The sequence below is a fragment of the Pezoporus occidentalis genome, unplaced genomic scaffold (assembly GCF_034315485.1).
Source record: "Pezoporus occidentalis ecotype Australia unplaced genomic scaffold, CSIRO_AGI_Poc_V1 ctg161, whole genome shotgun sequence".
Classification (NCBI taxonomy): domain Eukaryota; kingdom Metazoa; phylum Chordata; class Aves; order Psittaciformes; family Psittacidae; genus Pezoporus; species Pezoporus occidentalis.
The window spans coordinates 1,200,742-1,213,400 of NW_026913437.1; the positions used below are offsets into that span (position 1 = coordinate 1,200,742).

At 50.2% G+C, this 12,659-nt stretch overlaps 1 protein-coding gene and 1 long non-coding RNA gene across 2 annotated transcripts; both read right to left on the reverse strand.

Moving 5' to 3' along the window:
- Window positions 1–1,960: 1,960 nt before the first annotated feature.
- Window positions 1,961–6,157, reverse strand: LOC134160621 (protein FAM162B-like). The gene is made up of 4 exons (XM_062612792.1): window positions 5,980–6,157; window positions 4,058–4,163; window positions 3,423–3,531; window positions 1,961–2,842 (listed from the first exon to the last, which is right to left on the reverse strand). The coding sequence occupies exons 1-4, from the start codon at window positions 6,116–6,118 to the stop codon at window positions 2,735–2,737; spliced, it is 462 nt and encodes a 153-aa protein (XP_062468776.1). The 5' UTR covers window positions 6,119–6,157; the 3' UTR covers window positions 1,961–2,734.
- LOC134160622 (uncharacterized) lies at window positions 4,370–5,733 on the reverse strand. The gene is made up of 2 exons (XR_009963641.1): window positions 5,240–5,733; window positions 4,370–4,558 (listed from the first exon to the last, which is right to left on the reverse strand). It is a non-coding gene; the product is annotated as an uncharacterized LOC134160622 (long non-coding RNA).
- Window positions 6,158–12,659: the final 6,502 nt, after the last annotated feature.

The window sequence follows — 12,659 nt, forward strand, 5'->3', positions numbered from 1 at the left end:
CACTCCTACCTAATAACAACCCCCAGCCCCTTTTTTAAATGACCTGTGGGTCAGGTGTGACACTGTAGTAGTATAGATGGGAGGGGAAATTAAAGCAAACAACACAACAGGGGGTGGTGAGGATTAGCAATTATACACTCAGGAAGCCCTGATAATTAGAAGCTTTTCAAGAGAAGGGTTAAAGGACTTTGCAAACCCAGATGGAAGCTGATTTTAACAAGCAGTGGTAAGTCCCAGCACTGGAGAGGCCATCAGCAGTGCAATGTCCTGTGCTGGTGCCTCCAGTACAACAGGGTACAGCTCCAACCAAGGCTGTGCTACACCAGCAGCCACCTGCCACTGCCCGAGTGCAAGGCAGTGATTAGCCTGATTGACTTTCTGAGGGATGTTATGATATTCAAATGAGTAATGATGCAGCCAGGACTGGTACAGAATTATTCCCTCCGTAACAGTCAGAGCTCTTTGTGAGAGCCCAAAACCACTCGGTCATCTGATTGCTCAGAAGTGGCCCATCACCAGTGGCTCCCAGAGGAGGATTTCTGAGGAATTCACTTTTCCTTAATGACAGTGTGTAACGCAGCAGCTTTTTGCTTGAGTCAACAGAGCCCCAGACTGTTAGAGAAGGCTGGAGAACAGCTCACACCTGAAGCAGGCTTTTTGTCTTTTCCCAGGCAGAGGGAAGTGCACAGCAAAGAGTGGAACAAGTCACAGTTGATTTGCTTGTTCTTTAAATAGGGTTATGGTCATCTCCTTCCCTGCTCTAACTCAGGGAAGCTCAGAACATGGATGTGGATTTGTGAAATGGGTTCATTTAACTGTTATATTTGCCTTCTTAGAAAAGGCACATGAAAGCCATAGAATCATACAATAAAAGACTGGTTTAGGTTGGAAGGGACCTTAAAGCTCATCCAGTTCCAAGCCCCTGCCATGGGCAGTGACACCTTCCACTGGACCAGGCTGCTTGGGCCCTTTAAGAATGAAAAAACTACATATAAATCTAAGAGGCTGGCCAGAGCTGGTCCACCTTGTCCCCAAATGAACACTAACTTTGAGGTAGTTCTTGAGGTTTATTGCACTAACCAAGAAAACCAGGTCATGTAAAATGAAAACGCCCACATTACCTGTGCAGCCAGAAGTGCCTTCCCAGCAGAGACTTGTTCACTCTGCACTTGTCTTAGACCATTATTTTCACTTCCCTGAGTTGTGCTTTGTGAACAATACTACAGGGAGCAGACGTGACTTTTGGTGAATTGTACTGCATGGGGCTGTGAGTTGGAAACAAGGACTGGACACACTGAGCTGTGACAGAGGTAACGTTCCCCCTCACATGCTCCTCATCCTAAACGGGGGTGCAACGTGGAGAAAGTGCTCCTAAGAAGCACAGGAGGGGACAAAGCTGCCCAGTGATCACAGGAGAGGGAGACTCAGAGCCCAAGAGCTGCTGACCACCTGCTGATGCCCCATCCTGTCCTTGCCAGCAGCTTGTTCATGTCATGACACAGCAGCAGTAAGTGGACCTGATTTTTAACACAATAAACCTCAGAAACCTGAGCAGGAGCTTCCAGAGCCCCCAGAAGCACAAGTGCAATTTCTCTGAGTAATAAACCCTGCAAAGGCCAAGCCCTGGCATGATGCTCAGGATGCTGCAGAAAGGCTGAGGCTGGATACAGCACTGGCCATCTCCTATGGCAACTGGGGTGAGATGGCTGGGTTCTGTCATGCCATGTCCCATGCAGCACACCCAGCTCCACCACCCTGTCTTACAGGTCTTGAGGCATTACAGGGGGGCTCAGACTGTCAGCACCCAGAAGCATGAACTAAAGCCTGTCTTGAAGTTTAATCACTTAATGAAAATGTAACTTTCAATACTTCATTAGCATCTCCCATCTGTTAAACACCATCCCAGAGAGTTTGGTGACACTTTAAAAGAAGCTGTGAAGAGACGTCTTTGTTTCAGGTGTAATTGGACAGCTGTTTTATTATGAATTTATGAACTATGAAGATTAAAAAGAACCAGTTTTAGTAAACCACGTATTAACAATTACTCCTAACTAAAGTCACAACAAAACAAGCGCTAGGTAACTTTCATGGCAACAACTGGAAGCAGAAGATGATAAAGCAAAACCAGTGACGTTCAAAGGACAAAGGGTGCCTCCAGGCCAGGCTCACGTACCAGGCATGGGGTCCCTCAGCCACGGAATCCCACAAAGGGCTGGGAAGGGAGAAAGGATAGTGATGGCAGCAGGCTCAGAGGCAGAGGTGATGGACCTGTTGGTGCTTTGAAAACATTGCAGACTCTTCTTCCCCATGTCCTCAGTCTCTTTTGGCCAAGGCTGTCTGCCCTATAGGCACTGCAGAGAATGGGATGCTCTCCAATGTAGGGCTGCATCCTTCCTGGCTGTGAGGTGACAGAACCAAGGCCATGCTGAGCATCAGTGGTACCACAAAAAGCTGACCCCAAGCTGAGGAGTCCTGCATTCGTCCTTTCCACACTTCCTACTTTAGAAGAGATGTCTGTGCTTTGGCTGAACTCAGTGCCAATGACCAGAGGCCACAGAAAGCAGCTCCTGGGGTTTCCATCGGAGTTTCCCAGTTGCTATGGAGCAGGTTTTGAGCAAGTCTTTGCCCTGAAAGAGTTTCGGTGAAAAGGCTCAGAAGGGTTAAATGAAGACAGGTACATATGCCATGTGTGCAAACCACTTATCTTCTGCTGCCAAATTAAATCTGTTGCCAATCATTGTGCCTTCCCAACAGCTGCCTCCTGCTCTTTCTCCACCTCAGCTCTCCATTTGGCTTTCTTTTCTATGTTCATCCGCACCAGAGTTTGATCCTTTTTAGCAGCCTTGAAAGGAAATGATGAAAATCATTGAACACACACATTCCCCACCGCTGAGTTTCCCCACATTTGCACCAGTGGCTTTCATACCCCACTGACCCTTTTGGTATGTTGCAGTGACAGAAGTTGATGTATTTGCTTGGTTTACCAATTTTTCACCATTTGCAGCTCTGATTCTCAGGAAAATCACGCTTATAACTATTTACAGGTACACTGGGGCATACAAATCAGGCACCAGACCCTCACTGCCCACCACTGGGATGGGAAGAATTGAATGCCACAGCTGTTGGTGGCTGTAGTGGCACAGGCTAGGCAGGCAGGACCAAGGAAGCCTCCTGCTCCCCAGATGCAGGGCAAGACCAGGCACTATTGACACTGTATAATGTACTCCACAACCTTTGGACCAGCCTCTTGGTGAGATACCATGATAGAGAGCACTGTTCTGCACAGGTTCATGGCAAAGCGGGTCAGAAGGAACACATTAACCAGCACATTAACCAGCTGTGCTTCCCACATACTTATTTACAAAGAGAGCACACGTAGACCATACATTAAGTGGGTTGGTTCACCAAGAAACAACACTCACTTCTTTGCCTGTGATGACCATGGCCAAACAGCCCAGCACAGTCAGTGCAATCATGATGTAGCACACCTTTATCCTGACGTTGCTCCTTGCTGCTTCGAGGAGCTCAGACCTGTGGAGGACAGAGCAGAGTTTCCATCCTGCAGCAGCATGTGTGACATGAGACCATGGGGAGCTGAGTAATGAATCCTCAAGTCTTCCAGCAAGTGCTTATTAATGTACAATGTGTTTCAGCCTCCTCTTTCTGCAAGTTCTCAGAGGACTCCTCAAAAAAATTAGCTTATAGGGGAAAGATTTAGTCACCCTCCCACACAGGCAGGGTACTGCTACTCCCAACAGTCATCAGTAACAACAGGAATAACGAATCCTGCTCAACAAACTGCATATTAGATATAAAGCCACTTGTCTTGCAAAAGATGCTCCAGCTTAGTCTGAAATGTATTGTATCCAATACAGTTTCCTTCACAGGGCATGACAAAAAGTTTATGCTCCCCAACAATTCAGGTTCAGCAGCAGCAGAGCCCATCAGCACGGAGGAGGGCGAACCCCCTCACATGAGCACCACTGCGGGTAATGCTGACTGGGAGCTCAACCTGTACATCCACATCCAAAAGCATCATTCAGACAGGTCTACTTACGATATGTGCTTGGGGATGTCCTCCTCCCTTTTAAAGCGTCCTGCCCACACTAACACCTTTTTATCAAAGTTCGTAGGCCTTCTGTCGTGTTGGAAAGTCTTGTAACCTGCAGGACATTTTATAGGAGAAAACAATGAGCTGAGCTTAAAGGGAGGAGAAAAAAAGCTGTCATTCAGCAGGAAAGGAGTGCGAGTTCAAAACAACACTTCTCTATTCCGTGAGAGCCAAATGTGCTTTCTTGTGTCAGAAGGAGCCAGCAGCTGGGGGGAGAGGCTTTCTTACACTTGCAGCTTATTTAATTTTGTGCTTTATTTGTTGTTGTTTAGGTAGGTTTTAAACTAGAACTGTCTTCTAACCTTCCTGATGAAGGGGGAAAGGATGCGGGGCTGAAGCCACCCAAGCCCGCAGCATTGCTCTTAACCTGCAAGCATCTTGCTTTTAAATGGCCCAACTAGTGAGTTAAGCAACCTGTCAGCAGCATTAACAACTCCTCGACAGCATCTCCTCCTGTAAGCACTGATGGAGAGATGAGGTCTGTTAAAGCACAGCCTGGTGGGAGGCTGGCAGTAGCTCTCATGCAAGCTGGGTACCACATTACTGTACTCTAATGATGATACATTACATCCCACCAGACTACTACGGTGATGCCATTAGCATGCTGTCACCGAGAGCGGAATGAGAAAGGGACTCTGGCTCCTCTTGGTGGAAGCAAACCCAATGACAGGCCACGACAAGGGCAGTGGTAGGGTGACGCTGAAAAAACAGCAATGGCTAGCTCAAATCCTGGCTATTGCATTGCACCCCTGTGCAGTGGCCATCACAGGGGACCTGGGGACCTGGGACCGCTCACACACCCAGGCTGGTGCAACCAGGGTGCCTGGTTACACTGCCCTGTGCTTGCAAGTGTGGGACTGGTGGTTAGAAATGCCCCACGGGAGACCAGGACGTGCAGGGACATAATGATGGCCCCAGCCTCAGTGCCCTGCACTCCCTGGCTGCTGTTGGTGCTGGGCTGAAAGGAAATCTCTGCTGCTACAGAACAGAGCAGAGGGAGCATCTCTTCCTGACAGTGCTCGTGAAATTACATTAGGCTCCTTAGCCCCTGGCCTGCTCGTGCGTGCCAGGGCTTGTGAAGGGCTGAGAAACCCTGGGGGTAAATCCTGGCACCCAGACCCCAGGTACATTTACTTTCCTGCTTCTTGTGCTTCCCTTCCAGAGGATGCCTGTGAGGCTGAGAGCTGCATCTGGAACATCAGCAAGGGGCTGAACTGGGCCTGCAGCCAGCGGTGGCCTTGAACACTGCCAGGGATGGGGCAGCCACAGCTTCTCTGGGCACCCTGTGCCAGCGCCTCAGCACCCTCCCAGGGAAGAGCTTCTGCCTAAGAGCTCATCTCAGTCTCCCCTCGGGCAGGTTAAAGCCATTCCCCTTGGCCTGTCCCTCCATCCCTTGTCCCAAGCCCCTCTCCATGTTTCCTGCAGCCCCTTCAGGCACTGGAGCTGCTCTCAGGTCTCCCCTTCAGGAGCCTTCTCTTCTCCAGGCTGCCCCAGCCCAGCTCTCCCAGCCTGGCTCCAGAGCAGAGCTGCTCCAGCCCTCGCAGCAGCTCCGTATTAGAGATACGCACAACAGTAAAAGATGGAAGTGCCGCTTGTATTTGGCGCCGTAGGAGGAGGATCGAGCACACAGCCCACCCTGTGCACTGCGCTGCTCAGAGCTCCCGCCCTGCTCCACGGCTCGGGAGCGTTCCTGACCCGCACGGCAGCACCAGCCCCACGGCAGCACCAGCCCCACGGCAGCACCAGGCTCACGGCAGCACCAGGCTCACGGCAGCACCAGGCTCACGGCAGCACCAGCCCCACGGCAGCACCAGGCCCTCTCACCCCGCGCTGCAGCGGGACACAGCGCCCGAGCCCTCCCCACCCACCTGGCTCAGCCGTCTGCAGGGCCCCGTCCTCAGCGCCCTTGGCTCTGCCGCCGCCGGCTCTGCTGGGGTGCAGGCCGGGCCGAGCCCCCCGCCACAGCCCGCGGCTGCGCCCCAGCATCCCCCCCAGCACCCGCAGCATCCCCCCTGCGGCCCAGCGCCTGCCCTCGGGCCCGGAGCACGCAGCCCGGCGGCCGCAGCACGGCACAGGCCGCTGCCGGCAGTTATGGCCGCCCAACTTCCCCTTCCTGTCAGGCCGCGTCACCGTGACGAGGCTGAGCTGCCCTCGGCGGGACCGGGCGGCGCCTGCGGAGCGAGCGGGCAGGGCTGAGCTCCGCGGTGCCTCAGCCCCTCGGCGCATTTCCAGCGCTTCCTGCTGTTATCAGAACCGGTTACACTGCGGAGTTCACAGAACCACATCACAGAACCACAGCCTGGCTGCGGTGGAAGGGACCTTAAAGCTCCTCCAGCTCCAACCCCTGCCACGGGCAGGGACACCTTCCACTGGAGCAGCTTGCTCCAAGCCCCTGTGTCCAACCTGCCCTTGAACACTGCCAGGGATGGGGCAGCCACAGCTTCTCTGGGCACCCTGTGCCAGCGCCTCAGCACCCTCCCAGGGAAGAGCTTCTGCCTAAGAGCTCATCTCAGTCTCCCCTCTGGCAGGTTCAAGCCATTCCCCTTGGCCTGTCCCTCCATCCCTTGTCCCAAGCCCCTCTCCAGGTTTCCTGCAGCCCCTTCAGGCACTGGAGCTGCTCTCAGGTCTCCCCTTCAGGAGCCTTCTCTTCTCCAGGCTGCCCCAGCCCAGCTCTCTCAGCACATCAGTGTTAAACGGGATGTCTGAAGAGCAGAGGCGTTCTCCCGACCTCAATAAACGTGGTTTGGTGGAAGGAAACTAAAGCCCAAGTTTGCTGTCAGTACACTTGGGAAGTTCATCCCGCACCCAGACTGCAGACTTTCCCAGCAAAGAAACGTGTTTCAGCTATATTTCAGGTTTGAAACTAAGAAAGTGTATCAAACCCCTCAGGTGATGCTGCAGTAGTCAGTAAAATCATCACTGAAATGTAGCTGTACCCATAAGGTATTTACCCTCTTTGAATTCAATCTCCACAAAGTCCGGATGTTTTCCATAACATCAGCTGCTCTAAGCTGAGGATGAACCCAGCCCAATGCTGTTTTATCTCTGTGACATTTCTCCTGCATTTTGCACACAATTCTACCCGCTGGGTCAAGAAATGGAAATGCAGAATACTGGCTTTGGTTGGAGCCTCTCCTCAGACATACAAGGCTCTAAAGCTGATTTACAACAGGGAAATGAGTTCCACTTGAAAGGGAAGACACAGTTGCCAAAAGGGAAATATTCAGAACTGTTTAGTTATACTATCAAATGCAACATTGCAGAGAATCAAAGCGTGTCTGAGAGCAAGGGGAGAACTGCAAGGGAACAGAGCTTGGGATGTTGGCAAGGATATTCTTTAATGGCTGAGAGGATGAAGGATGTGACGCAGATGCAGCTCCAGGTACCAGGCTCCTGACCCGAAGCTAAAACTCTACCGTTCATGGAGATGTTTCGTATTTTCTGAGAACATGGAGTTATTGATACTGGGGAAAGAAGAAACTCCCAGGAATGACAAACACAGGTTTTCCTCATTCATGGAAGCTCCGCAATGCATCCAGACATGACTTAATGTGTTTAGCTTAATTCCCTTGCCATTTGGTAAAGCAAAGTAGATCCATTTCCAGATCAGGAACCCACAGAGGAAATACATGGTGGGCAGGGTGGGCAGGAGGGGCTGGGGAGCGATGGATGGGGCAAGCTGCTGCAATGCTCACATTGCTCTTGAAGGCACCCAACCCCACAGGGGCTCCAGCACTTGCACTTTAACAGGCACTCTCCAAAATGCTTATTGTAAAAATGACTGTCTTTACGTTGTGTCTGCTTCTGGATTTAAAGGGATTTTCAGGCCTCCAGCCCTTATCCACCTCAGGGCTGCCAATCGTTTCTTATAGAAGACACACCAGCTGACAGCTGTATTATTCACATCTGCATGAGGAAAGAAAGCACTTCAGGATTTATTATGCCAGCATTTAGAAGTGCAAAGACACAGAAGTCCTCCTGAAACCACAGAGGCAGTAACTTGTTCCTGAATTTTAGATGCTTCTCAGCACTATGAATGCTTAGTGCTGGGGTGAGTTTTATTGCAGCACATGAAAGCTAATAAAAAGCTGTATACATCGTTGCATTGGGAGTTCAATCTTTCCCTTGAATACTGTGGATCTCTCTCTGGCCCAGAGCATCTTGAATCCCTTCCTGAACAGCAGAGAGATGCAGAATACTCTTGGACCAGGGTAACCTTGTGTGCAACCTGATGGCCTTAGTCCTCCTTAGAGGTGTTTTCTGCCTAGCCCAGTACATGCATATCCCTCTTGGCCCAGGTTACAAAACCATACAAAACCAAAAAATCCATTCACCCCCTCACCAGCCATCGCTTGATACCCACCAGCAACTCATTAGCAGAATGCATCTGTGATTTCATAACCATTAAGCTCATAGGCAGCAACAACTTGTTCAGAGATGCAGAAATCGAGGCTTGAAGCACCATCTTACCCTCCTCCCACAGGAGGAGAGCAGGACCCCAGCTCCTCAGCAGGCCCTGGACAGCACAGAGAGCAACTCACACAGACTGGGCGGTACAGACATCCCCAGGCTTCCTCTGACCCTCGCTGCAAGGGGGGAACGCAGATCTGAAGGACTTGGAGTTACGAAGGAGCAGCCTAGCTCAGAGAGAGCTGAGGATGGTCCCTGTGGCTGTGGGGGTGGTGGTGCAGACTCTGACCTCTCTGTTTGCTGTCTGAGAGCAGCACGCAGCTGTAACACTTGCTGCACACTGGTACCAACACTAAGGATGGAAAACACAAAACCTCACAGGGCTGCATCCCGCCTCCGCAGCATCTTCACACCCCTTCTGTCACCTCGGACACATCATCAGCTCTTCCTGTACTGCTCCCAACAGCCACAGGATTGAAAGACTTTACTGCTCCAGAAGCCCAAGGTTCCTGCACATCTCTTTACATCTCCTGCACAGCCCACTCCTACCTCTCCTGGTGGTAATGGAAATGCCTACAAACAAGGGCCACTGCAACACTGCTGTAGCCAAGAGGACCCATAAACCACACTTGCTTCATTCCTTTGACTCCAGGTTTTTAGCTAAGATGCAGTAGAATATTTGTTGGGAATGCAGTTATATATTGTCTTCATAGGAGCCAAATTCAGTGGAGCTTGAGCTGCATCTGGAGCTGCAAATCTCTGCAAGCAAAGACTAAAGGGGGACTTGGGATGGGTCTGACTTGCCCTGGATAGAAAGGGCAGGGTTTACAGCAGCTGTGTCAGAAGGACAAAGCTCATGGCAGCAAAACAAAACTAAGTCATTGCTTTGGTAAAGCCCCATAGGACCTTTCCCAGAGTTTGGGATGATCCTAGAGAGGCAATGAAATGGCATCTCTCCTCCAACACAGGGTGACCCATCACATGCCTACCAATGGGCTGAAGTGCAGGCTGGCTGCCCAAGTCCAGCTTCACCACGGAGGAGCAGCCAGATGCAAGCAACAAAGCTCCCAGGGAATTCCTCCAAGGTGTTCAGGCTGTCGGGATGAAATACAGCTTGGGAAATGAGTGCATTGATAAGCTACCAGGCCGCTGACTTCTGCAGTAATGCACAATTGGAGCATAGAGCAAAGATGTGCAAAGCCCTGAAAGGAAAACAAATCCCGACAATTTACATTTTGACTCAGAGCTTGGAAAACCATTCAATTTAAACCGTTTCCACATCTGTTTCCCCAGCTGAGCCTGAGAACCACTCTGACAAGGACACACTCATTCACTTGTCACTTAATGATTTTCTTTCCTGAGAAAAATGGCATTGTCTGCAAAAACCAGGCACATTTAGGAATTTTTCAGCCCATTAGTCAACAGTTTAGGTTAAAAAAGAAACCTAATTTGAAAAGACTGAACGATTCTCTGCAGAAATGTCTTTTCCCCACACTTGTTTTCATATAAGGATGGCTTACACTCTGCTCAGCTCCTGGGGAGAAGCCATGTACCATCAATCAGGCTAATAAGCCTCCTGGGATGGTTTGCAGCCCCTGCACTATGTGGTCAGATTTCCCCTTTTAGTGACTGTCTGCATATGTATGCAATCAAATGTACCCTGGGCAACACAAGGAGAGGCACTACTACGGGGCCAGTTTGTCCCAGCAGTGCACACCACGGGAGTCCATAACAGAACCAGGTGCCTCCTGTCTTGACAATCATGGGCTGGTTTGGGTGGGAAGGGTCCAAAAGCTCATTTCTGGCCACATTTCCTTCGCTCAGGATGACTCCAGGCTACCAAATGCAGGTTGCCATGGAAAAAGCAGATGGAATTCTAAGATGTACCAAGAAAGTCATTCCAGTAGAGAGAAAATTCAGTATTCCCATATAAGGCATCTGGAATAGCCTGCACTACTCTGGTTACTCAGGAAAGGTACTGAAGAAGAAAGGGAATTAAGGAAGAAATGAGAGCAATATGTCTTTTTCTTGGCCAGCAAACTACAAATGAAGAGGAATCATAGTAGATATCTCTCCGAGAAACTCAATGCCAGAGAAGAAGGGCAGTTAGCTTGGCAGAGTCACAGCATTGATACCTGAAGGAGATAAGCTGCTCATAATGGATGCCAAGGGCTGCACCTTTCCTGGTGGTGTTCCTTGTAACTTCCAGCAAAGGGGCAGGGGCTGTCTCCATCCATCCATTAGCTAATGATGGTACCACAAAGAACTCACCAGGCTCCTGCAGTGCTGCTGGGCAGGTTCAGCTTTAGGCCATAACTGCAGTCATTAGTGTTTGGAAAACAAGTTTCCAGGGAAGCAAAATTACACACCAAGGAAATAATAAGCAGCAGTGTAATCAGATGTGAGAGGGAGATCATTTCATTACCTGAACCAGGCCTCATTATTCGCTATTTCCCTAGCAAGAGCTGATAAATGCAGGCTAATGAATCCTAGTGCTCTGGATGAGCGGGAGGAGTGCGGCTCGGTGCTGCCGTGGGCTAAGCAGGACCAGAGAATCCAGCTGTCAGCTAGCAATCCGACAGGTACAATATGACCTCATCCCTTGCACTGCAGTGAGATGAGAAAAGGGGTTTACCCACTGCTGGCTTGGTCTTACAGAGCAACCCTGGCTGTGGGAATGCCGCGGCTCCCATCTGGCCAAGGCAGGTGAATAGAACATTAAGCATCCCAAGGATAACAGTGGGTCTGCATACACTGGTGATATAGAATCAGAGAATCAATTAGGTTGGAAAAGACCTTTAGGATCATCAAGTCCAGTATGTGCAAAGGCCAGAGCTGGCTCTTTAGGGAAACACATCAAGGACCAACAGTAACAGCTGGAGACTCCCAGACTGCCCTGGCAGTTAAATGCCATCCTCAGCCTGGTCATGACACAAGGAAGACATCAACAGAGAAAGGGGCAACAGCATCAACACAGAAAAACACAGTAGCAGGACCTTTGCCTGCTTCTGCACACCTTCATTTCATCAGCACAGTTCTCCACTGGCTACTATGGCCATTCCTCCCTTTAAAACACAAGGAAACAGCAAATACACCATTCACTGTGCACAGTAATTAAACACCACCACCAAACCAACCAACCAAAAAACCCCACAAAACCCCAAGTGATGCCAAAGGATCCATTAGAAAAGGGGAGAAACCTCTGTCATATAAATGAGTTCTGAGTTGCAAAAACTGCCTATGTTTTTCCGTACCTTCCGCATACCTCCCAAGCAACGTGGCCCCTACATTTCATATGAAGAACAAGAACATTTGGCAAGGCTCCCCTGGAAGGAGTTTAGACACTAACAGCCAAGGTAAGGTGAAAACCTATTCAGAGAGAGGGAACAAGCGTGTCCTGACATTGCAGGGAAATGCTGCCCTCATCTGTCTTCCAGTGACAGGTTTCATTTTCCTGCCTACCACGCCTGAACCATCCATCACATCCAGAATGAAAAGGTGACTCCATTGTTGCAACCAGCTCTGAAGTGTGTGCCTGGGTCTCTGTTTGCCCTGGAGCCATTAAGCCATGCTGGCATTGGTAGCTGGAGTCAGTGTGACCCTGCGGCTGCAATGGAATTTAGATGTAGAAGTGTCTTGTATTGAAGATAATGCCTTGGCCTAAAAGAAGAAAATGGATTATGGGTTCTTCAAAAGACTGAAACTGACTGAAGGAAAGCATAATTCCCAATGCTGGGAGAGCGGGAATACTGAGAAGCAGTGCTGGGGCTTCGCAAGAGCAGAGGAACCCTTGGTCCAGCAGCGATGTGCACAGCAGTGCGCCGAGCAGTGACCTGGGGACCTGGACGCCTGCAGCCCAGCCTGCTATAGAAAGCCACAGAGAACAGGGCTGGTTTGCTCCTTTATCCACACTGGTGAAAATCCAGGACATACACACACAGACAAGGCACATTGCAAGCATCATCATCAGTGGCTCGCAGGGAGGTGAAATAAAGGAGAAGTTGAACATACATTCATATTTCATTAAAGTATAAGCTTTGAAGCTGTACCGTGCACCATCAATGCACCTGCACCCAGCTCCTTCCATACCTGCAGTGTTCCCACCAGCCAGAGACTCTTTCACAGTGAATTATCTGCT

What these genes read in the sequence shown, in the direction of transcription:
- LOC134160621 (XM_062612792.1), bottom strand. Translation starts at nt 6,118, where the DNA reads ATGCTGCGGGTGCTGGGGGGGATGCTGGGGCGCAGCCGCGGGCTGTGG. An exon ending in CCTGCAGACGGCTGAGCCAG is followed by an intron (nt 4,164 to 5,979) that starts GTGGGTGGGGAG and finishes AATGTCCTGCAG; the next exon opens with GTTACAAGACTTTCCAACAC. An exon ending in GACATCCCCAAGCACATATC is followed by an intron (nt 3,532 to 4,057) that starts GTAAGTAGACCT and finishes TGTCCTCCACAG; the next exon opens with GTCTGAGCTCCTCGAAGCAG.